Here is a 24,372-nt window from a genome sequence, read left to right on the forward strand (position 1 = left end):
ATTTAATGTGAAAGTACAATTGGCACATCTTGATGTCACGGTCCAAATTAAAATTTTCACGAAATATTTTTTTTTTAACCAATCTGAATCTTAGACACTATAAATGTAATTTTTGAGGAACTCGCGATGCGGGATTTATTTTATAATTGAGAAAATTAGGTTCAAACTGATATTCTCAAATTCTTAAAAGGATGCGTTAGCTCTTGGCTGCGTGGGAAATCTTCAAAATGTAAAAATATATTGTTATTATTACTACATCTAGAATTCGACGAAATCGACAAAATCGTCGGATCGCGAACTTAATCCACTTTCTGCGAGACGAACAATCGTGGGGAAGAAATGCTGAACCGGATCTTACATCATTCTTTGTCCGCTCGTCATCGGCACGTTGCGTTGGTTCGTTGCCGTTGAGTCTTCGCAAGGAAAGACGCGCGATCAATGGTCGATGAGAGGCGGCGATGATAAAGGCTTATCACGAGAGGCTGGCAGTGATAACGGAACGGCTTCGATGGAAATTAGGCCTCGCGTGCTGCTGGCCTCTCGACTTAATGCCTCACGTATTAATAGAGCGGAGCCGTTCGCTCATTCGTCGCTTCAAAGTACACAGGCAGTCACGAATTAGGCCACAGCTGGATAAGGGCGATCTTCATGAGCGTATAGTGCCTCTCGTTGTCGTTCTCGGGCACCTGCCCGTATACGTGTTTTTCTATCCACGAGCGAACGCTCCTCGTTTCAACGAGGGCCATTTTTCTGCTCGTTGAACCCCACGAGCGTATTAAGGTATAACCGTGGGGGTTTCATGCTTAACTGTTGACGTTTCTGCTGCTGGTTACGAACACATAAGCCATCTCGCTCGTTTCCGCAAAGTCGCCAACCCACCGGTTGCACCGGCTCGTTGGAAAACGAGCGATGCGTTAAACTCGACGAGCTTTATACCCCGTACCTCACCTCTCGCTCTTTCTCCCTATACAATTGCAAAGTCGATGAATAGACATTCCTGGAAAGGGGTGGATTATTTTCGTCTACGGCCAAACGTAACCCGCGCACACTTATGGCCTTCGCGCACTGAACGCGATGAGCGATATCCAATGAGAGGTTTGCTTTTTCGAAAAAGTGTCAGGGCCATTATTGCTGCGTGAATTTATCGCGATTGGTTGGTCGGCATATGCCGAGAAATTGGGCAATTCGATAATATAAATCGTCCGAAACGAAGCATCGATCGATTCTCGGTTTATTATAGGAATAATGTTACCTCTTCAAATCTGTATTTTATTTTTGAAAAAAAAAAAAAAACATAATCTTGTTCAATAGAGTTTAAAATAGCATTTTTCTCACGTGTTTCGAATATCTGTTTAAGATAAAAGACATGAAATAATTGGAGAAATTGATGAGAGAATTAATAAAAATTAATTTTTATTAATATTATAAATTTTTATTCATTTATTATAAATTATATATTGTAAATTAATATATTACAAAAAATGATTAAAAAGGAATTAATGAATGTGACATCGCGTATACAAGAGCAGAAGTTTATTCTTGTCATTTTTTTTTTTTTTTTTTTTTTTAAATGAAGGGATCGGTCGATGTATATGCGCGACGGATATCGGTATTTGGAGCATGAAGCGACTCATCATCGGCTCGAGTAATAAGACCCGATGATAAGGTTTCATCGTTGCCGCGAAAAAACGAGCATACGGCGAGTCGCGACGCAGACTCCTCTTGCCCGGGTTTCTCTCGCTTTAATCGCGCGTCCAATAAAAGTGAGTAATGTTCCAAGAAAATATCGGAGCGGTCTCCTCTTCGCGAGCTCCGAACCCCTTGGGCTCCACGTCTCTCTCTCTCTCTCTCTCTCTCTTCCGGGGATACGATTCGCGATAATACGAGGAACTATTAATGCTACTGAATTCCGGCATTGGCGAAGGCAAACCCGGCGATCCCATTTGCATTATCGCCGGAGGTCTAAGTGCACGCGTAATTTATACTACGGCGAGTTCCAGCCCCAGCTTCGGCGTGTATAAAAGCTCGAATTGCATCGTCGTCTCCGGAGATGCCCGCAATTATGTAGATATCGCGCAGCTCGACGAAGCTAATTAACAATCTCGTCGAGGCGTGCGCGTTACGTCGTTTACGTTAATCGCGAACTTACGCGAATTATGACCCGTAATTTTCAACTATCTGTTATTTTTTTATAGCGCGACGCATATTAATTACTGTGGTATTATGAAAATGTTATATTTTTGTGGATGTGTGTATGCGTGTGTATGTCAAATAACATAAAGTAGCAAATCCGGAAATTGGAAATTGAGCTTGTGTGTCTTATAACTCGATAGGATATTCCATTTCACATGATTGACGATCGTGCTAATTAGCTAATTATATTAGCTAATAAAATATTATTGCATTGTAGAATATTTTTAAGCGTCTGCACTATATGTAGTTTCTCTCCAATTCTAATATTAAAGAATTGCCAAATCTCGTCGGATTAAATTCTCTAAATTGATCAGACTGTTATATTATTTTTTAATTATCATTAACTTTGTCAAATTCCAATTTGAGAGAATCGTTATCTATGATTAAATATACATATATAAAATACAGAGAAATAAATTTTTCCTAAAGACGAATATTTTCACATCTCGGCGAAAAAGTTGGCTTATCAAGAAGCCAACACAAATATTCTTCGTACATTTTACCACCGGTAAACATCGGCCTTCTTATATGCAGCTGCCAAAATTTTGCGTCGGTGGAGCTCTTTCGAGCGGAACAGGGCGCGTCTGCCACGAGAGCTGCCTTCTTCTTTGTTATGAATTCTATCGTTCTTAATAATAGGCCGTAGCTTTGATGAGTCGCGCGTCTCTCGCGTAGAACGGGTGTTAAAAAACGCAAGGCAGGTCAACATGGTGAGCACAAACGGCACGGGAACTGTTGGCGCGGGCGAAATGCTGCCGCGTGTGAAAACAAGAGGAACGACGATGAAAGGGGTCCCCTTATTCGTATCATCGTTCCACGTTCGATTGTCGCTCGCCCGATCGTTTCATACTCGTTTCAAAACGGCTCTAACGGTTTTCCCCTTGTCCATCCATGTATATGGATCAATTAAATACGGTATTACCTGTATTATTGTTCGTTTATGAATGTATCAAAGACTTTTTAATTCCACGACAATAGCAAACGGCATAATCTTTGTAATCCGTTTCGGAGAAACTCGTAAACATTTATAGTTAATTCTGCTTTTTAGAAACCATCTTTTCATTCTGTACATTGCATCTGCCAAATCAAACATATTAAGAGATTAGGTGTTTTTATTTTTCTTAAAGCGTTTCCTTCTCTTGACAGAATTACGATATTTACAAATATTGAAAATTTAATTGTTTATACGTTTGTTTAAAGAGAAAGAGAGAGAGAGAGAGAGAAATTTGATTCGAGTAATTTTTTAAAATGTGTAAAAAATTTTCTAAAAATGTCAGACACACTTTTATCTAAATTTTCAGATCTGGGTGTCATCTTAGACAATCTGTCTTAATCATCAGAATTATTTTTCTAAAAGTACAGAAAAATGTATCTGAAAGATAGTGTATCTACAGAAAAGCTGCAGACATACTGAGAGACCCATTTCGTTAAATAAAACAAAATTATTTAGTTGAACCATTTTGTTGACTGAACATGTAATTTGATTTTATTTAATAAAAATTATGTTACTGGAAAGAAGTTAAAATGTTACACTAACAAATTATTTTATTTGCATGGAGTTGTTTATCCGAATAAAATTTTATCGTTGCGACAACAAGCTCATTCATCTCATCGCGTTCTAAATAATTGTATTTGTTACTTGAACTAAATCGTTTAGTTGAATATCATAAGCTATTTTGCTCATTCGTGTGTCACTGCGCAGTCAATTGTTATGCAGTGTAGTGTGATGTGCAGTATGCAGTGCATCTTCAATCATGGCGGATTCATCTGTCCGGGAAATACTGATTAGTCTCTCGTTAACGACGAGAGAATTGAAAAGATGGAGAATATAATCTGTATATCTTTTTCTTATCGTATCACAAGAGACAACTGTCAAGTAAATTTCTTGTTGAATATGAATAGACTTTGGTTGATGTAACAAAAGCAAATGTAACTGCAGTTGGAAAATTTGGTAATACTAACACACAAATATGATTCAGTGAACAAAATTAAAATAAAAAACAACCAAAAATTTGATTTTATACAACTAATAATTTTGTTCACTGAACCAAATTTGCGTGTTTACCAAATTTTCCAACTAAATTTTCTTATTGTATTAATTAAAGGATTTGTTTGCCCACATCCAAACAAGAGATTTAGTTGATTCAAACAAATTTTATTTCATTCAACAAAATGGGTCTCTCAATGCATTTTATCTGAAGTTCCAATCAATCTTTTTACAGTATAAGTACTAACTACAGTTTAACTCGTATTCTGATTGAGTATAGAGTAATTAAACGCAATGTAGTTTTATCAGTGATACCGATCGTGCTTATCCCTGCTTTTATGAGCCGCGTTAACGGATAATTAGAACAATGAGTAGCGGTTGATCGTGGGTCGCGACTAAATTTAGTGCAAGTCATTAAGCCACCATGTAAATCAGTCGGGGCCTGTTACTTTCCTAGAGGCCGATGACCTTTCGGCGTGGCGCGCAACTAGGAACACAGCGAAATTAACCACCAAGAACAACACACACGGGCCGTCCATCCAGATATAGCCAACGTATTACGCGAGCCGTTTCTATGCATATGATGTCTCGTAAAATCGCGCTTCTGTCAAGCCTCATTCTCGCTGTACGATACTTGATTTTCCCCGTATAAACGCGACGCGAGACCGGACACGAAACGAACGAGCCGCGACGAAAACTTTTGACAGCGCCCCAACGTCTTATAGTTTATACTCCTCGAGTGCTAGCTTTGACAGTCCTGGCGTAAGCGGTTAATTATGATTTTGTGCACTTGCGTAAATTGACGGACGATTAGTACTCTAAATAAATATCTTCAACGTAAAATGATGAACGATGATGAAATGATGTAAACTTGTTGAACATTATTAGTAATCAGATATCGAAAGCTGATATACTGAAAGAATACTGGAAATTGCTTATTAGATTCAAATAAAATAACATTTTATTATAAATAGTCTCGAAAGAAGAAAAAAACACAAAGACAGCGAAATAAAAAAATATTTTATGACTATAGTTTGAATATTACAGAATGGAATTATTTTCCTATAAATAATTGTCAATCTACGCAGTTATTCTGATTAACGTGATCTTGAATAATTCGCTCATTTTAGATGTTAATTCTGTAATTTATAAACTTATTCTAAGTAAACAGATGTCTCGAGAAACAATGCTGAATGGCAATAATGATTATGCGAGACGCACATCTTGACGCACGACGCGAGTCGCGCTTTCATTTAAATAATTCCAACGAGTAATAATGTCAACGAGTCGCCTCAATTTGTCCAACTCAGTTTGATATCTTCTAAATAGCAGTAAGCACGCTAAAGATTCAGAGGCAGGAAGCGGCTCGTTTTCGTACATGACGTCGCGTCCAGAAAATTTCACGAGACACATTCTCAAAAGAGGATATTATATCTTTTCTTTATATTTTTTTTAATTTAAGTAACTTTTAAAAAGAAACAAATTATTTTCGCGATTATCTGTCTACGTACGTTAATTTTTTATTTAACGTTCATATGATTCATCATTCGCCGACCATTTATCTGAATTTTTTACCAAATGTCATTTTTGCCATTCGGTTAACACTAACATCCGGTCCATCTCGCTTCACCGAAACTGCGTTGTCCGATGAAAGGTTTTGCCATTAAAAAGCGAGCAAACATTTGCCATCCGTTCCGGGTCCACTTCATCATCGTTATAACGTTCTCACTGAGGCTGAGGTTCCCATAGAGTCAATAAAAAGAAAAGATCGTCAAATTTCGACGGAGTCGATTAGTTGAAGAAGTACGCTTCGCCTTTCACCTTCCACACCGCATTATTATGCTCGTGTTGCAAGAACCGCGTCTCAAGACGGGACGAGTTTGCCGAAGCCCAGTAGCAACCGGACGCGGTTAGCTTCTCTCGAAGAAACTCTTCGGTGGACGTAGACGTTCGCCTTTTTTTGCCCATGCAAGAGAATGATCGCGTGTCTTGACCCCTCGTTTATAATAATGACGTAATTATCCTGGTCTCACGCGCGCTGACCATCGAGGCGAGCGAAAGTGCGTCTGCACGAGTGAGTGATTTGAATTCATATTCATATTCAAAAATGATAAATTGTACAAATAATAGAAAGAGGCCTTAATTTGATTATGATGAATTTGAAATTATTATTGATTTTTAATTATTATGATTATAAATTTCTTGGATTATTAATTTTTTATTTATACAAAAGTACTGTCCTGTTAAACGATAAACGAAAATATTTATATGACTGCGTACAATTAATAAAAAAATTGTGATATTAAAATGAGGAAGTGATTAAATGAATTTTCATTCCCTACCTCGTTTGATTTATTTTACAATTATTTTATTAATATTTCCTTCCTCTTCCCCCTTTCATAAATGAACCTCGGTCGGGATTTATTGCGTGACGAGGGACGTATCGTATAATCACATTCGTAATTCTCGGTTCAGAGAGTTCTGAACGATACTTTGTATCGAACGAGACAACGATCCCCATTGAAACAGAAGCGAGTCTGAACGGGGAACGTATTAGGAGACAATGATTCTTGAATACGTCTGCGGCGTCCCGGTGCTGAATGAGGCTAAAAACGGGTGGGTGCATCCTCGGCATGTAAATGCGAACGACGCGACGACACAATGGATCTTCGCGTAAGCGCAACCGGTTGCGTAAGCGGAAGCGCGCGCGCGCGCCTTTGATTGTACCGGCACGAGAGCGAGTTATGCATTCGACTGCAGAGGGTGATTTATAGAGGGATCCGCGAGAACAAAGAGCCACCAAGAGGAATCCCTCCCTCCCTCTTCGGTAAAGGTGAGCAAAAAAACAGGAACCGGAGTACCCATAGGGGTATTAAGATTTAGATGACACACTTGCACGGTGTGGAATTGCATCGGTGCGATTCCGTTCACGTTAGCGGAAAAATCCTTCCGTGTGCGATGCAATATCTTCTCGCGAGCAAGATGCAAATGTATTTTTTATAATGTTTCCTCTCGTGTGTACATATGAGTTACTCTGGGAGATAATTTAAGAGCGGATATAATACAACGTAATCATATCGTCTTCTTTTTAGGAAATGGTGTATTATATTCAAACGATATTACATTAAAAGTATATCTTTATTTTTTATAGGTACCTAAATTCTATCTTACATATTGCGCTGAGAGACTCATTTTGTTGAATGAAATAAAATTTGTTTGGATCAAGTAAATCTCTTGTTTGGGGAAACAAATTCTTTAATTAATACAACAACAAAATTTAGCTGGAAAATTTGGTAATACTAACACATAAATTTGGTTCAGTGAACAAAATTATTAATTGTATAAAATTAAATTTTTGGTTGTGTTTTATTTTAATTTTGTTCACTGAATCACATTTGTGTATTAGTATTACCAAATTTTCCAATTGCAGTTACATTTGCTTTTGCTACATCAACCAAAGTTTATCCATATTCAACAAGAAATTTACTTGACAGTTGTCTCTTGTGATACGATAAGAAAAAGATATACAGATTATATTCTCCATTTTTTCAATTCTCTCGCCGTTAACGAGAGACTAATCATATTTCCCGGACAGATGAATCCGCCATGATTGAAGATGCACTGCATTACTGCACATCACACTACACTGCATAACAATTGACTGCGCAGTGACACACGAATGCGCAAAATAGCTTATGATATTCAACTAAACGATTTAATTCAAGTAACAAATACAATTATTTAGAACGCGATGAGATGGATGAGTTTGTTGTCGCAACAATACAATTTTATTCGGATAAACAACTCCATGCAAACAAAATAGTTTGTTAGTGTAACATTTAACTTCTTCCCAGTAACATAATTTTTATTAAATAAAACCAAATTACATGTTCAGTCAACAAAATGGTTCAACCAAATAATTTTGTTTTATTTAACGAAATGGGCCTCTCAGTGTGTCATTAATATGTATGATATATTTCATAATTCCTATGAAATATAAAAAACATATTTTCTTAAACTTAACATTAATTATTATAATAGTAATTTATATTAGGTGTACAACTTTGCTTCCGCCGTTTTTTTTCCGAAATTCGAGGCTTTATTGTAAAAAACTGGTTATTGCTTGTTGAGTCACTCCCAATGATCGTGCCAATTCTTTTTGACTTTGACTCGAGTCTTCATTAAGTAACGCCTCCAATTCTGCATCTTCGAAAATCTCTCTTCCACCGCTATGCCGGTCTTCGACGTGAAAATCACCGTTCTTGAAACGTTGAAACCACTCACGACACGTTCTTTCACTAATAGCGGCTTCACCATAAGTATTTGAGAGCATTCGATGAGCCTCAGCCGCAGATTTCTTCATATTGAAGCAGAAAATTAAAACCTCCCGCAAATGACGAGAATTTAGCTCGTAAACTGACATTTTCAATCGAGAATAACTTTATGATGCAGACACAAATCGACTAATGTTTCTATGGGGTTATGTTGACACATGCCTAAGTTTATTGCATGACGTCTATGATCTATTTATTTCGACCACTACTTACCGCTAAAGCCATCTATAGGAAAACGGCGGAAGCAAAGTTGTACACCTAATATATTTATCTCTAATAAATATTACGTTTATACTTTTTAAATCTCTATATCACTAGAAAAAAAAATCATATATAAATTATTCCGATATAGTACATGATAATATTATATTTTGATAGTTTTACTTATCTTATTTTTTCTACCATACAATATATACATAAAATATTACTTCTTTCTGGATTTTTAAATACGCAATAGAAGAGTGCATTAAAAAAAAGAAAGTAAAACATTAAAGTCTCTATCTTCCTCCGTCTATCTCTGTCCGTCGTCTAACGACATTCGATAATACATAACGAGCATTTTCCACGAGATCGCGGGCGACGATATGAAGAAGTGGATGCGGCGTAGACTGCGGTATAATACATCGGATACACCGCAGAAGGTGTTCGCGAATGAAGGCCAAGATCTATAGACGCACGATCAAAGGTCAATGTCGATACGCGATCGTAAATCGAATAGGATCGCGCGATGGCATTTTCCTCGCTTGTCAGGGTCGAACATTACCACGTCCGTGTACGCGAAGTGGACCGACCGGTCAATTAGTACGGCCCGTAAAAGCCTGGAGATGCCGCGATGCAATGTAGGTTATGAGACGCTTCAAGCGCCGGCGTCCCTCCTCTATATACGAAACGTCATTTTCTCCCTTTGTCTCTATTATAACGACATAATAATCGATCGCGCGGATATATCGCCGTTGGATGCCCCTAGATGCGTTATAAAGGTCAACGAAACTGTTTACGATCACGTTCCCCTAAGGGAGTCGCGATGTACGCCGGTCGGCTTTCCAGTATATATATAAGGCCCGTTTCTCCTTATATGAAACTCGACAAACTGGTTGAGCCTTCGCAGAAATTATTCCATCGCGGGTACTGTATAAATTTGAAGAACTCGCTGTACACGTGACATCGTCTTTAATAAAGTCTCATATATTTTTAGTATAGTTATTATACAATGATACATTTTATATATAGATATTGCACGAGAACATTTGATTTGGTTATCGTAATCGAGTTTTATAAGAAATAATTAAAAAATATTAAAAAGAGTAATAAAAAAGATGTAAAATATGTCTTATTATTATTTTTACATTTTGAAACATATTAAATGCACAACGTATATTTTATTATTATAGAGAAGATATAAAATTAATAGAAAGATATTTTATACTTGATTTTATTTTTTATAAAAATGAGTACATAACTTTTTGGGCAGGCATATATATGTATATATATTCATATTGCTGTTTAGCGACTACGGTCGTCGATCCTGCATCTCTTTTTAAAGCTAGTTTAACATCGTTGACTGATCGATTAATACGGTTCATGAGACAAAGTGACGGTCAGCACAATGCACAACGGTGCATCGATCTGTGCATGTGTCGAGGAACCGAAGTCGTTATCTAGACGACACGGCAGTTTCATCACAGGATTTACGGGAATTCCCCCGTCGAGTGTCTCCTCGTGATTTACCGAAGACCTCTGGCAACTGGGTCAAGCGTGATTAAATCACGAAGCCTATGATACCGTTCGATTTGCATCGAGCCGTCTCCATCGAGAGGAAACGCGCGTAATGCATAGCTTACTTAGAATCCATTAGGTTCTCTTAGCGTGAACGTGATTATTGTTCGCTCAAACGGCCTATCCGACAAATGTCTCTGTAATGTAGTAATCTTGAATATCCTAGATCGGCGCATCCGTTCGCAATTAATAAGAACTTTGCGAAAGAATTTTATACATATGGTATACAGGGTGGCCCCGAATGTTTCAGCCAGACTTTGAGATCTTATAGGAAATTTAATTCTGAAGAAAAAGTTTCTTATAAACATGGGTCGAAAAATGCTTTCTTAAGAAGTTATCGGTCGGAAACCTCTGAAATCGTGATTATTTTACACATTTTTCCAAATATCATGGAAAATATGCGTCTTTTAACAAAAAGTACCGAAACAAAAGTTATAGAAAATTAAATTATCTTTCAGATAAGATCAAAATGATTGTTGTACGTTCCATAGATTTTGATACCATAGATTGATACCATAGATACCATAGATTTTGCTACCATAGATTATTGTTAGATCGATTGAAGTTAAATTTAAAAAAATTAATTTCATAAAAGAAAAAGATCTTTATTTTTTATTTTTATCGTTTTGTTTTTCGAGAAATTTATTAAGTTTTATTTTCTTTTTATTCCATTTTTTTTTTCATCTTTTGCTCTTTTTTTGCAACAGAGGTTTTTGAGCGATAACTTCCTAAGGAAGCATTTTTCGACCCATGTTTATAAAAAATTTTTTGTTCAGAATTAGATTTCCTATAAGATCTCAAGGTCCGGCTGGAACATTCGGAGCCACCCTGTATAATTACATTCGTCACGGGAAGTGGAAACCATCGATCTTGTCTGGCTATTTTGCAAGAGGAAACGAAGTAGATACGTTTCTCCAAGACGGGAACAATTAACACGACGAATGAGCGAATACTGTGAACAGGCAAAAGAGGCAGACACCGGGAATATCCGCGAGAAAATGATTACAAACGTGCGCCCATATCGTCTCGCTAATTGCGATGATAATGCCGACTGTGCGCGGTAATTAAGGATGGCTAAGTCGAGAGAAACGTCTCGGCTCGCAAGATGACATCATCTAATACGGCCACGTGGTTAGATGGATGACGTGTACCTTGTGACAAATAAGCATCGTGATCGGCGACAGTACGTCTGTTAGTGGGAGGCGCATGTGACATTCGCTTGGGTGTGCGCTAAGTTACCGAGTAAATTAAATTTCGTTTCGAGCAAAAATGGGGGAGGGGAGGACATAAAACATTTCTACTTATCGCGTTGGATACGATCGTACTTTAACGTCGATCTACTACTCGAGCCGCCTATTAAAACAGGTATTTTCTCATCGTTCTGATCTTACGATCGTTTGAACCGATGTTAGTTTAATTTAATGAACTTAACGATTCGCGCTCTTACTTACGCGCGATGTACATAAGAGCGAATTTACATGTAAGAATAAAACGGCACCCCATACAGCACCGCAAGATTGCAACAACATTGCAGCAACATTTTTCTGCAAGATTGCAACATTGTAGAAACATTACGAAATATTGCTGCAACGTTGTTATGATATTGCAGAAACAGTAAAATGTCCGCCTACAGAAATATTGCAATATAATATTGCAGCAACATAGCAATATAATATATATGCAATAATGCTTTATGTATATTTATCGACATAATATCTTTAACATATGAAAAAAATAATAAGAAATTAGGCATATAAGAATCAGGATTTAGTGTATATATAGATTTTCTGTATTATATTGTAATAATAACGAAATTATAAATTGTAAATTTTTCGGTACACATTCGACTTCCTTCAGTGACAGAGAATATCTAAGAGAAATAAGAAAAAACTCAATTTGCAATTTTGTAAATTCACAATCTCTTTGTATCCGAAATATTCAGATATTCGGATGCAAGAAGATTGTGGTGAATTTACGCATACAACGAGTTTTTTCACATATCTCTTGTCTTTATATAATCTCAAAATTTATTTATTAAAATCTGAAGTATCTTGCATATTAGAAAATTATTATCAAATTTTTGATTTTATATAAGAATGGAAACTATTAAAAGAATTCTTAGTCCAATGTCTGAGCCCCTGTATTAGGGTCATATCATACGACTTAAATTAACAAAAATAGTTATTATATCTTTTTAATCTTACTAGCCGCTCTTTGTAAACTTTATATAATCATCATGATTAAAAATTAAATGCGGAATAGATAGCGCAACATGCGCCGCTTAGTGGTAAACGAATGAACTAGCGATTATTGGATACTTTTTTTGTAATATTTTCGGAATGTTGCTGTAACATTGCTAAAGTTATATTGTAAAATAATGTCTTTGCAATATTTCTGCAATATTAAACTGCAATATGCAATATTACAATGTTGCAGCAATGTTTTTGCAAACTTCAGTGCTATATGGGGAGTGTGTTACTTAAAGATTGCTCTTAGTAATAATAGATGATAGTACGGAGAGAGAGAGAGAGAGAGAGAGGTTTCTTTATAATAGTTTGATAATTGATAAAGCCTTGGCGGATTCAATCGTAAGGCAGTTAACCTACATTTTCCACGTGGACGCCGTTGATTATAGTTGCGCGTCTTTTGCAGGCGAAATAAGACAACTGATTTATAACGCGTGGGATACATTCTAAGAGTAAAATTTATTGTACATTATTGTACACGCAAGCTAAGAATAACTCAACTTGAGCCCGATAAAGCAGCCATTAGCGAACGGTGTCGCACTATGTAAACTGTGCTGATTCTAACGGAAGTGCAACTGAATAGTAATTTTTTTACAATCTGTCGCGAAACTTACGTGGGCCATAATACTTCATATTGAAACGATCATCGCCGTTTTATTTTCTTTTTTTACTGATTTTCATAATGGATGCTACTTTCACATAGGTTTCGAAACACACGTTGGTTGGCGTAATATTTCGGATTGAATTTCGGTCACATTCTTATTTGCGACGTAATCTGATGTCGTAGGCGAAGAGGCAAGATATTCTTCTTGCGCTGCATCCTTTTATACCAATGATAATGAAGAAAATAATGTCATTACACACGGCGCGTCGGTGGCATCAGCGAAACATTCTTCGATTCATGTAAAGCGGATATGTTCGATTGATTAATCCTCCATTGCATTGTTTACAATCGCCATTTTATACGAACATCATGAATAATACGATTGACACACTTAATAACGGAAGTAGTATCTAATTTTTTCAATTTTGCAACAAAAATCGAATTAATATTTCACTTTATAAATAATAATAAAGAAATAACATATACAATATAATGAAGAGAAATATTTGAAGTAATGATTTTTTCTTTTTATATTTCGCAGTAATTAATTTACTGCGTGAGACATGATAAGAAGAAAGGATAGATTATAATGAAAAGTAAATTCAAAAAAAAAAAAAAAAGAAATATTTAGTGGAGAAAGTCATGCAATAGAAGCTTAAAATAGATGAGAGATCTCTGTAGCTGTTTGAAAGCGCATTTTCTCGTAAATGCATTACATTGATACGTCGGCCCTGTCCTTATGAGGATCACGCCCAGCCGAGTAAGATTAATGTTATTCACAGCAACATCTCGTGTTCTTGATATCCGTAACGATCCGGTCACGCGCGCGCGCAAGATGTTACATGGTCATCTTTCTCTATAAGCTGACTCACTATTTAACGGTCTTTTAAACTGTCTGCGATACAGCATGAAGTTTTCTGAACCCCCGATAAGATGAAGAAGAACAAGTAGAACTAATAATATATCTCTACAATAGATGAAAATTATCTATATATCTTGTACATGACAGAAGATATCAAAATGGAATCAATGAATTATTACAATGTGATTCATGAAAAAAAACCAAGTCGAATGATATTATATTGTAAAAGCATATGATATTATTTAATATAATATATATAATATCAATTATTTAATATAATATTATATATATATATATATATATATATATATATATATATATATATATATATATAATATCGATATATATATATATATATATATATATATATCGATATATATTAGATAACAAATTTATTTTTAGTTATTAGGATTATCTATTTTAATCATAAATTTATTCTAAATACTAATTTAAAAAAAAACTAATTAGTAGAATTTTGAATAATTTTTTAATATATGTATGTGTAAAGAGAGAAAAGTAGATGTAATTTTTTCCATATTTTAGAGAAATTTTCTTTATTACGTGAGCTTGGAGATTCGTGTTCGCGCGACACGCGATTAATCGTAATTCCCAGAAAAACATCGCTTTCCGAATAAGGGAAAGTATTAGATCTTACAGACGGAATGTACGCGCGTGTTAGGGTTATGCCTTTGTGCGTGATGAGATTGCGGGACCAGCCACTATGCCGCGAATCGGGTTCATTGTTCCGCGAGACAAAGATCCACTATGAAAATGACGACTCACCTGTCGTCATTACAATGCTATTAGTTTCAGCCCCTTGTGGTGCTTCGAACAGTTTTACGTCTCTAGAAAGACTTTTACATATTAGGATGAATGATACTGATGCGTACTTTTTACGCACTATAATTATCTTTCGATCAAACTTCTGGGAAAATATTATTATGCCCAGAAGGATATATTTTAGATAGACAGCGGTTCCCGAAAAGATCCGACGAGAGACGATTTTGGAGCTGCCTGGAACATGAGCTCGGTCTAAATCAGGCTCTTCTGGACTTGATAAAAATTCTGCTGTAGTACGTCACTTCTAGTATTGCGTGCTGCTTACGCTATGAAAAAAGACAGATATATACTCAAAGCTTCTTTGAGTAAAAATAAATTTCTTATCCCTCGAAATTTATCTATTAAAAAAAGTTACTGTATTTTTTATCTATTATAAAGAGAATAATGTATTCTTATATATATATATATTCTAAAATGGCGTTGTAATTTTTTATTATAGTGAACTATAATTAGTCACCTATAACATTAGAATTGATAAATAGAGAAAAAATTATTTATATCGAGATAATTATATATTTCATTTTATATCGCTCACATATTTTTGCGAATCTCGGGAAATTTAAATTTTATAGATCTCGTATAAAGCTTCAAAAATACTTCCTAAAAATGTTCTTGACACATTTTGGATCCTGTGTCAACGATGATAATGTGGAGTCGGCCTGAGAACCGCGCGATGCAGCATCTGCGACGAAGCATCTGTGAATTCGCGTTATCTTCCCGCTTGGCGCGCTGCCAGTCCCAATGTCGTCCCTTCTGCTATTTCATGCAACGCAGCAGCCGCGCTGCCCGCGCTGTGGTTATTTTCGCGCAACAGTAGCGAACCCGATATGCAAGAATCGGCCGCATTAATAACGAATTATTTCGAATTAATTCGGAAATTGCGCAATTTAATTTCTCAGTCTCTCTCTTTCTCTCTGTCTCTTATGATAATCTTTTTTTCGACGACGATGTGTGCCGCTCCCTTACGAAGACACTAATGCAATTCATTAGAGAAGAAAACCCAATACGGGTATCGTATACCCGTATTTTTCCGTTTAATACGGAAACTGAAACATAAATTCATCACGGAAAGTCGAGAGTTTTCGATTTTATTGTTAGAGAGAAGTCGTTCAGCTATTCGATTGTATTTAACTTGCATATCTTTAGCGAATTAAACATTAATGATAATCTTCTAAATATACCATACTAATAATTAATATTAAACGTTATTATATTGTCAGATGTCACATTATCTCTTAATGTCTAATCATGAATCTATTTTAGCCAAATTAAAAATTGTGCTTTCCGAAATAAATATATATCATATGAAATAAGTTATTAAACCAAAAGGACATATAAATCAGATCATTGTTTGAATTACATTTCTCTTTCAAGATTTAAATTTTCTTTCTGTCACACACACCACACACAAAACTCAACTTACGATTTACGACCAGTGACAATTTAGTTCTAGAATTTAATTCTAGATCGCCTTTTCTCGGAATTCTTCGTTTTTATTATTGTAAAGAAATAATTCTAAAAATACAAGAGATACTATCGTATTTATTACAATTGAATATCTTGAGATTTTTCATGATTCGAATATATCAAAGCGAAATAGTGCCTCGAAAAATAAAAAATAATAAAAATAGAAAAAAGAATACTATAATTGTATCGTGAAACATTTTGGTACAAATTCAAACGAGTTGCACGAGCGCTAAGAACATTCAAGGACTCCTCCACAAGAGAATCAATTCGGCCAATGGCACTTCTCGTTTCGTTATACACGCTCATAGCGTGTATAACATAGCGTCGCACATTCCATCGTCATCATCGTCTATTGCACCACGTCTTTGTCGCAGGAACGTATGCATATGTGCGTGAGCGTCGCCTTAGGGTCCCCCTTCTCGGAGAATAAGAAGAGAGTGCGTGCCTCATGGCAATAATAACCATTAAGGCGTGAGAGAATGTAGAGGCTGACGTCACTCATTCAACATTCGTAATTCATCGAACGCTATCAAACCTTCGCGAACAATCGATATCAACGTGCGATTTGATCGATATCGTCTTTGAAGATATCAGCGACAGTTTAGCGATATCGATTAGTTGTAAAAGAATAAAAGACACTCTTCAATACTCTTACTCATCGAAATAAAAGCGAAAGAGAAAGATGTTATATATGTACAGGGTGGAGCAATAATTTTGACCACCTAGAATATCTCCTCTATTTTTAGAGATATGAAAATATTGTAATTACGAAAGTTGTATAGTATGAAGAAGGCAATAATATGCTACTAATAATTTTGCTATGAGTGTAGATGCTTCGGTGCTTTGAGATTTCAAGGTCACCTCTATTTTTTTTTAGATGGAACCACTCTAATTTATATAAATAGATTTCTTGGAATATTTTATGTAAAAAATTATAAGGGTAAAATTGTCAAAAATTGAATAGTTGACGAGATATTTTGTACTTTAATTTGACATAATTTGACATAAATTATGAAATATTTCGTAAAATATTCATTAATTTTCGATTATTCTATCTCAATACTTTTATGCACAAAATAATGAGAGGAATCAATTGGTATAAAAAAAAAACACGTAGTTGTTTTTAAAAAAAAATATACAACTGTTTGTTGCAGATTTATATATATATATATATATAAAATCTCTTCTCATGAAGGTTTTTATTTTGATGAGTAAACGGCATAATATTACAAATGATAAAGATGGTTTAAACATGTCTTTGATTTACTCGTGGAATGTTTGCAGAATCTTAAGGTAAGAAGCGTTCCATTGGAGTGAGGCAAAATGCGGCCAGAACAATGTCTCTTTTACGGGATCCGAGTTTATGTCGGAAAATTTCGTAACTTCCACCCTCTATCCTGGATATGATGTCACTTTCTCACGAAAAGGGAAGGAGACTTACCGGAACAAACAAAGACATGGGAAGCGAGGGAGAAAGACGCGATCGATAAGAGAAACTGTAGGATCGTTAAGACGTTTTTTTTTTGGCACCCCACATAGTATACTATACTTTCTCGTTATCCGACGAATGATTTCAATATATGCTTTTTGTGAGGCCTTCCTCAAAAAAATAATAATGTGAAAAAAAACTCCCTACAATTTATTCTCTTATCATTGTACGAGAATATTAAAATATAAAATATATAAATTAAAAAATTATTTATATATATATATATATATATATATATATATATATATACATGTATGTATGCATGTATATATATATATTTATAATAATAATCTAAAAGTATAATATATTATACATGTTATATTAATTTATACAATATTATTATACTATATTATATTAATTTATACAATAACAAATCATGGACTTATGATAGATGTCATTGCACGTTACAATTTAAGCATTCTTGTTTGCGCCTATTTTACATAGAATCCAAATAACTTTAGCTGCAGTGGGTGTAAACGGAAATCGGTTTTGAGCTCCGATCCAACGAAAATTCCACGAACTACTCAGTCTCTTCCTCATCGAAACGAGAAGTTATTTCTGCTCTAACTTAACACTCGCGCGAAACTGCAATACTAATCGCGAGTGCACTCTAACATCTTCACGACGTGAAGAATGCTCTTTGCACTTCCTGCATATAAATAATTTACGAGCGTTCTTTCTCATTTGTGTCAACGAAACCTGACTATAACGCATGCCTTACCGTCCTCATTGTTAAAATACACGTGAGGACACTGCGGCAAGATGACGTGTCCTGCAGATGTGATCGGGTATACCGTCCTTTTTTCGGGCTTATATGCTGTCACGATGATATCATCGCGACGAAAAGCGTGCCCGTCATACAAAACAGATTTGCGGTTTTTCATGCGCACGTCCGTTATTCCCTGTAAAACTCATCGGTATGGTACTCGAATCCCTAATGGGAAAAAGGATGAGGTTGACCGCAATATAAAATCGGGGCTTCTCTATTTCGCAAGCCGAGGGATTCACGTTGAATAAAATATCTTGAATATCGAATCTGATATACAATACAAATATTCCAGAATCATCGGTTTCCTGTTCAATTTTTTATTCAAATTTAGGATAGATGTGTTTTTGATAAATGGATATCATAGAACTATGTTAATTTTCGTGTAAAATCTCAAATAAAAAAGATGTCTTTTTTATTTCAAATAAAAAAGAAGCAAAAATAGATGCTACAAGATCTTATTCCCTTTATGATCGTATTTTGACTTTAATAAAATTTTCCAAGCAAAGGCCTTTAATGTTAATCGTCCAAAAATGAAGAAAAAAATCTGAAAGACGAAAAAAATATAATGATCCTGTCTATAAAGCAAAAAAAAAAAAAAGCAAAAGAAGATCGTTTCTCTCCTAAATGTACGGATTTTAAAATTTCTTCTCGATTTCCTGCGAAAGTATAGCTGTAATAAATTTGCTAAGTAAACGAAATATGGAAGACAAATTAGAAGGCTAGGTTTAAAATGTCAGATTTTAACGAGACCATCTCAGTGACAAACCACATCTTAATGTATTTCGTGTAGCTAATCAATTCATTGCCCCTTCAAGCAATCTTGCTTGTCACTTGTTAAGGTTATGATATTTCAACATCTCATTTAAAATTTAGCGAATATTTTAACACAAGTGCAAGTACCTCCGCAAATGGAGACCTGACCATTTTTGTGAAAGTTAATTTTAGCTAATGAAAACATCTAATTCGTTTTTTTTTTTTTTTTTTTTTAGTATCCATTTTTTTCCTTTCCTTTTTTAATAAATTATGCAACTATCTTTTTCAATATTTCAATACGAAAATCAATATATTTACATAAATGCAAATAAATAATGCAATTAAATAAATAGAAAATTTGTAACGGTTTGTATTGATACGAGAGAAGCACGAGATATTTTTCGAAAATGAAAGTAGATGCTTCGTAACTAATATGCGTATCTCATGACACGTGTACTGCAAAATGAATATAAGATATATGAACGCAATGTCCCATGACATTAATCCGACTGACAGAATGCGTGGGTGTAGCTTTATAGAGTCACACGGATTGAGCAATGGCGACACCGTAGGACACCGTGGCGCCTATTTGCGAGTAAGGGAGAATGGAAAGACTGGGACTACAGCCCCAGGCCTTTAACTGGAGCACAGGGGTGCCGACATGTAGGAGTCGGTCATTAATCTAGATGCATGGGGTTCCTTCCGCGTAATCGGCATTTTGCTTCGCCTACGAAAAGACACTCGGACACTGCGACGAATTATTATTAAATATTTTGTTCGTTGTTTTATTGTTTCATTAATTGATTTATTTATAACTTCAAATTACATTCGACATATTTACATTGATTCTTTGCAATATATAATCTTTAAATAAACGCGAATGAATGTCTCTCGAATATAGTAAACATATTTCTTATTAATTTTTTTATAATATCCTTTATATTAAACAATAACTGAAAGATTTATGTAATAAGTTTAATAGAGAATTAATATTATAATAAATTCAATAGAAAAAGAGAGAGAGAGGGATTAATTAAAGAGAATTTAATTAAATTTTAAAACGACGTTTCAGTGGGTTTCGTTACTATTTTATATTTGCTGTATATTTTACTTTATAACGCTTAAAATTGTTATAAAATTACCATTTAAGCAAGTTCAAGAATCTTTTATAATTTTCAGAATTACGCGACAGGCTCAAATCGCCGCAGATCAATCACGACAAACGATGATTTAACGATCTTAATTCGCGAAATTGGCAAATGATGAAATTGAACAGAGCATCGAATCCGGTTGACTTACACGACCCATTTTTTTCCCCCGAGCGCAGGGTGTGGTTACGGTCGGCTAAAATTGAACGGCATGTATAACGCGTTAGCGTGAAGATGTGCCCTGTAAAAAACGAGGCGAACTGATGGCAAACACGCAGGGGGAACACTTTGGCCGATTCTAATTGCGCACAATTTCGCTCTCCTTCTGACCTCATCGTCGCGAAACTGGCGGGAAACTGTATTCATTGTTGAAAAGGATGGTACGGGGTCGCGTATTATTAGAAAGCCAGGGTGTGCACGTTTATGCTCTGTCCCGAAATCGAGCACGATCGTGCACTAGAAATCTAATTTCGACCGCTGCATCTCCCCTCTTCTCTCTACGTAAAGGGGTATCAGTTTGCGGTTTCGACGAGAACCCAATAAAATTGCCGGCAAGCAGGTTACAGTCGGTTGACATTCGCGGTCCAGCAAATTAACAGGGCTATTTAATTGATAGCGATTAAGCCGTGACTTGAGGAAAATATTATCGATTACATACCAATAACGACATTTAGTTGAAAGAATTATCATTTCAAAATTATTATCATTTCTGTCGTCATTATGAACGTAACTTTATAAAAGATAGAGACACTGATGAGCATTGATTTTACTAAAATTACCATAAACAAATATTAATAGCAACTTTGCCAAGATCAAATTTTATTATTTTTTCAATTTCTCATATTTATTGTATTAAAAGTAAGAAACCGTACTTAAATAACTTAGTAAATTTTTAATAAAAATTATAAGTTTAAGAATTCATGATTCATCAATTCTCATGTTAACATTGTCCTTTTTTTCTGTTTTAGGTTTGTGCAAACCGACTAAGAGTACAGAAGATTTGGATTATGAGGACGATACACCTTTCGATGATGACGTTGAGGAGGACGAAGAGGAAGATGACAATCTCGGCACTGCCGAAGTACAACCGCAGATCTTATCGCACAGGATGAGTGTTCGCGTAAAAGCTGGAAGCACCGTTATACTACCCTGTCAAGTAATTCACACAGGTGTGTAGAACAATTATCTCTTTTATTTATCATTAAAAATTGCCGAGAGAGTTCTTCGCATCGAGGCTTCTTTTTTTATGATAAAAGACATATTTGTTAGAATGAAAGAGAATGAAATGAAATAATTTCAAAGCTGTAATTATGTCTCTATTACATATTTCCCGCGCAAGTTTTAATCATGAGTTTTTATAAGACAATATCGATAAGAGATCGATATTGATGATACATTCTGAAAAGCTTTTATCGTGGATTGTTATAGAAAATTATGTGGTCGCATGGATAAAGGACAACAAGCTGTTATACTTTGAAGCGCAGCCGCAAATAGAAGACTCGAAGAGGATCGTACGATTGCCGAACAACAGCTTGGCCATCTACAACGCAACGGTTAGCGACTCTTCCAACGATTACACGTGCAGTATCCTCCGGCAACCGGATAGCATAAATTTAACTCACCGTTTGCTGGTCGATCCGGTGGGGACGCATCAACAACCTACAGCCTCACCACCGCCGCAACACTCGCATAAGGGAATCATACGTGTGATACCCTCGCGACGAGTCGAAGTGAATCAGGGCCACCCTATCAGGCTCGGTTGCGAAACAGACACGCAGCCACCGCCTGAAATTAAATGGTTTATCGAGGTAAAATATCATCGAAAGATATAACAATGCTATTGATAACACTCCCAGTCAGCCAGGTCTGTTCTAACAGATATTGCCAAGTGCTTGCTACAAATTATTGTCAGCAAAAAGGCTACAAATTTGGTACAAGAGTTGTTATTACCGATTAAGCTGGCAGATTGCCGGCAAGAATCAAGCAAAGCTTGCTGACATGACTGACATCAGATTGTCGGCAAAAACTGAGCAGGATCTAGAGTGCGCAATCTGATGGCAAATTGGCAGCAAAAACCGAACAAAATCTGCAGCTTATTACAAAGTATTATAAAATAGTTCAGTCGCTTATCGCTATGCGGCGCGTTATTCATTATCTATACTCGTATTCAAATTCTTGTCATGAGTGTATATAAAGCCTACAAAATGCTAATAATATTATAATATATATATTTCTATCAGTTCAATTTTTGACACAATATCTTATACAGGAAATTCAGATATTGAATTGATTTTTTGCAAATCGGACAGATAATTGTTCGATTTTCACTTATTCAAACAATTTCTGTCCAAAAAGATCTTTAATTTTATAAATTAAGTTATTTGAATTTACCTATATGTTTTAACATATTAATATATGATTTTATATAATGTCTAATTATCTAATGGTCATTTTATGACCAAAACTTATCATCATTTTGTTACTTAGGGTTAAGGCTTTAAATCTATTTAAATATATACTTTTATATGAATGGCCAAAAGCTGCAGAATTTGTTCGGTTTTTGCTGACAATCTGCTATCAGATTGTCTTGCGCAGATCTTGCTCGATTTTTGCCATCAATTTGACGTCAAATCATGTCAAGCTTTGCTCGGTTTTTGCCGTCAATTTGCTGTCAGGTTATGTCAACAAGCTTTGTCACCAAAACACAAGCTTAATGCGGACACAGATGGCACTGGATTTGTTACCAAGTTTTGAGCGAATTTGATGCCAATTTGGCAACAATTTGTTATCAAATTGCTTACTGGGCTATGATATACCATCATTTATTGCATTATTTTGTAAAAATATATACAGTTAGTGTAATATTAATAATTATATAACTATAAACACATTAAAAAATATGCTGATGGACACAATATTAAAAAAAAAATATAAGAGGCAAAACTGTTTTTATTTATTTGTTTTTTTATAGAACAAGAAGGTGGATGGCTACGATCCCCACGTGATTCTGAACGATAATTACATTATGATAAAAAAAGTAAATAAATCTCACAGTGGTCTGTATCAATGTCTCGCGGAGGATGGTTCAAAGACGCCAGCGATGGAAGCGATCAACGTCATTGTACATTGTGAGTTAATGATTGCTTAATGCCAGTTCGGCCGATGCGGCTTACAATTAGATTTTTTCGGCTCTGAATAACGTTTATTTTGCGATGGTATCTTAATGTTATTCATATGATTTTGTTTTACTTCGTGGCAGATGTACCTGAGATAGAGGTGAAAAGAAACATAGTCTACAGTGGCGAAGGTATCGAATCGGAAATGACATGCATCGTGAGCGCCTATCCCGAAGCTATAATATCGTGGTATAAGGACGGTAAGGAAATTATGCACAAGAAGGGGTCGATAGTGATGCATCATGGAGTTATGAAAGGCAACAGGACCAAGCATGTGTTGAAAATTGTGCACACTTCGATGCAGGACTTTGGCGAATACAAGTGTCGTGCGCAAAATAACATTGGTCAAGACGAAAAATCTATCTTATTGACAGGTAATTTCTATTACGTTGTATTAAAAAAGGAGATATTATATAAAATTTGTTGAGAGATTCTCATTTGCAAGATGCATTTTAGGTAAACCGTCGCAAGCGAGAATATCTGGTGCCGAAATGACTAATAATGATGCGGGAATTATTCTGAAGTGGCATCTGGAGAGTTACTCACCGATCAGAGAATACAAGGTGAATAGACTTTTTGCGATGTGCATCAACAATAATATAACTGCGTAGAGAATTCTTAAAATTTATAAAATTCGCGTCAGATATAAGATATAATTTTTCTACTTGCAGTTGCAATACCGTCGCAAAGGCAACGAGAAATGGAACGTTGTTGAGCCTGAAGTCAAA

The 24,372-nt window shown here is 35.5% G+C and overlaps 1 protein-coding gene across 1 annotated transcript in view; it reads left to right on the forward strand.

Annotated features, from left to right (window-relative positions):
- Nucleotides 1-24,372, forward strand: part of LOC138941491 (neurotrimin) — an 86,446-nt gene that overhangs the window by 60,253 nt on the left and 1,821 nt on the right. The window contains exons 2-7 of the mRNA XM_070311213.1: nt 21,437-21,637; nt 21,897-22,276; nt 23,440-23,596; nt 23,728-24,018; nt 24,101-24,207; nt 24,316-24,366. Coding sequence (XP_070167314.1) covers nt 21,437-21,637; nt 21,897-22,276; nt 23,440-23,596; nt 23,728-24,018; nt 24,101-24,207; nt 24,316-24,366 — 1,187 coding nt within the window. The remainder of the gene's footprint in view (nt 1-21,436; nt 21,638-21,896; nt 22,277-23,439; nt 23,597-23,727; nt 24,019-24,100; nt 24,208-24,315; nt 24,367-24,372) is intronic.

This window comes from Polyergus mexicanus, unplaced genomic scaffold (assembly GCF_030449975.1).
Source record: "Polyergus mexicanus isolate NDT 795.1 unplaced genomic scaffold, iyPolMexi1.0 SCAF_2, whole genome shotgun sequence".
Lineage (NCBI taxonomy): Eukaryota > Metazoa > Arthropoda > Insecta > Hymenoptera > Formicidae > Polyergus > Polyergus mexicanus.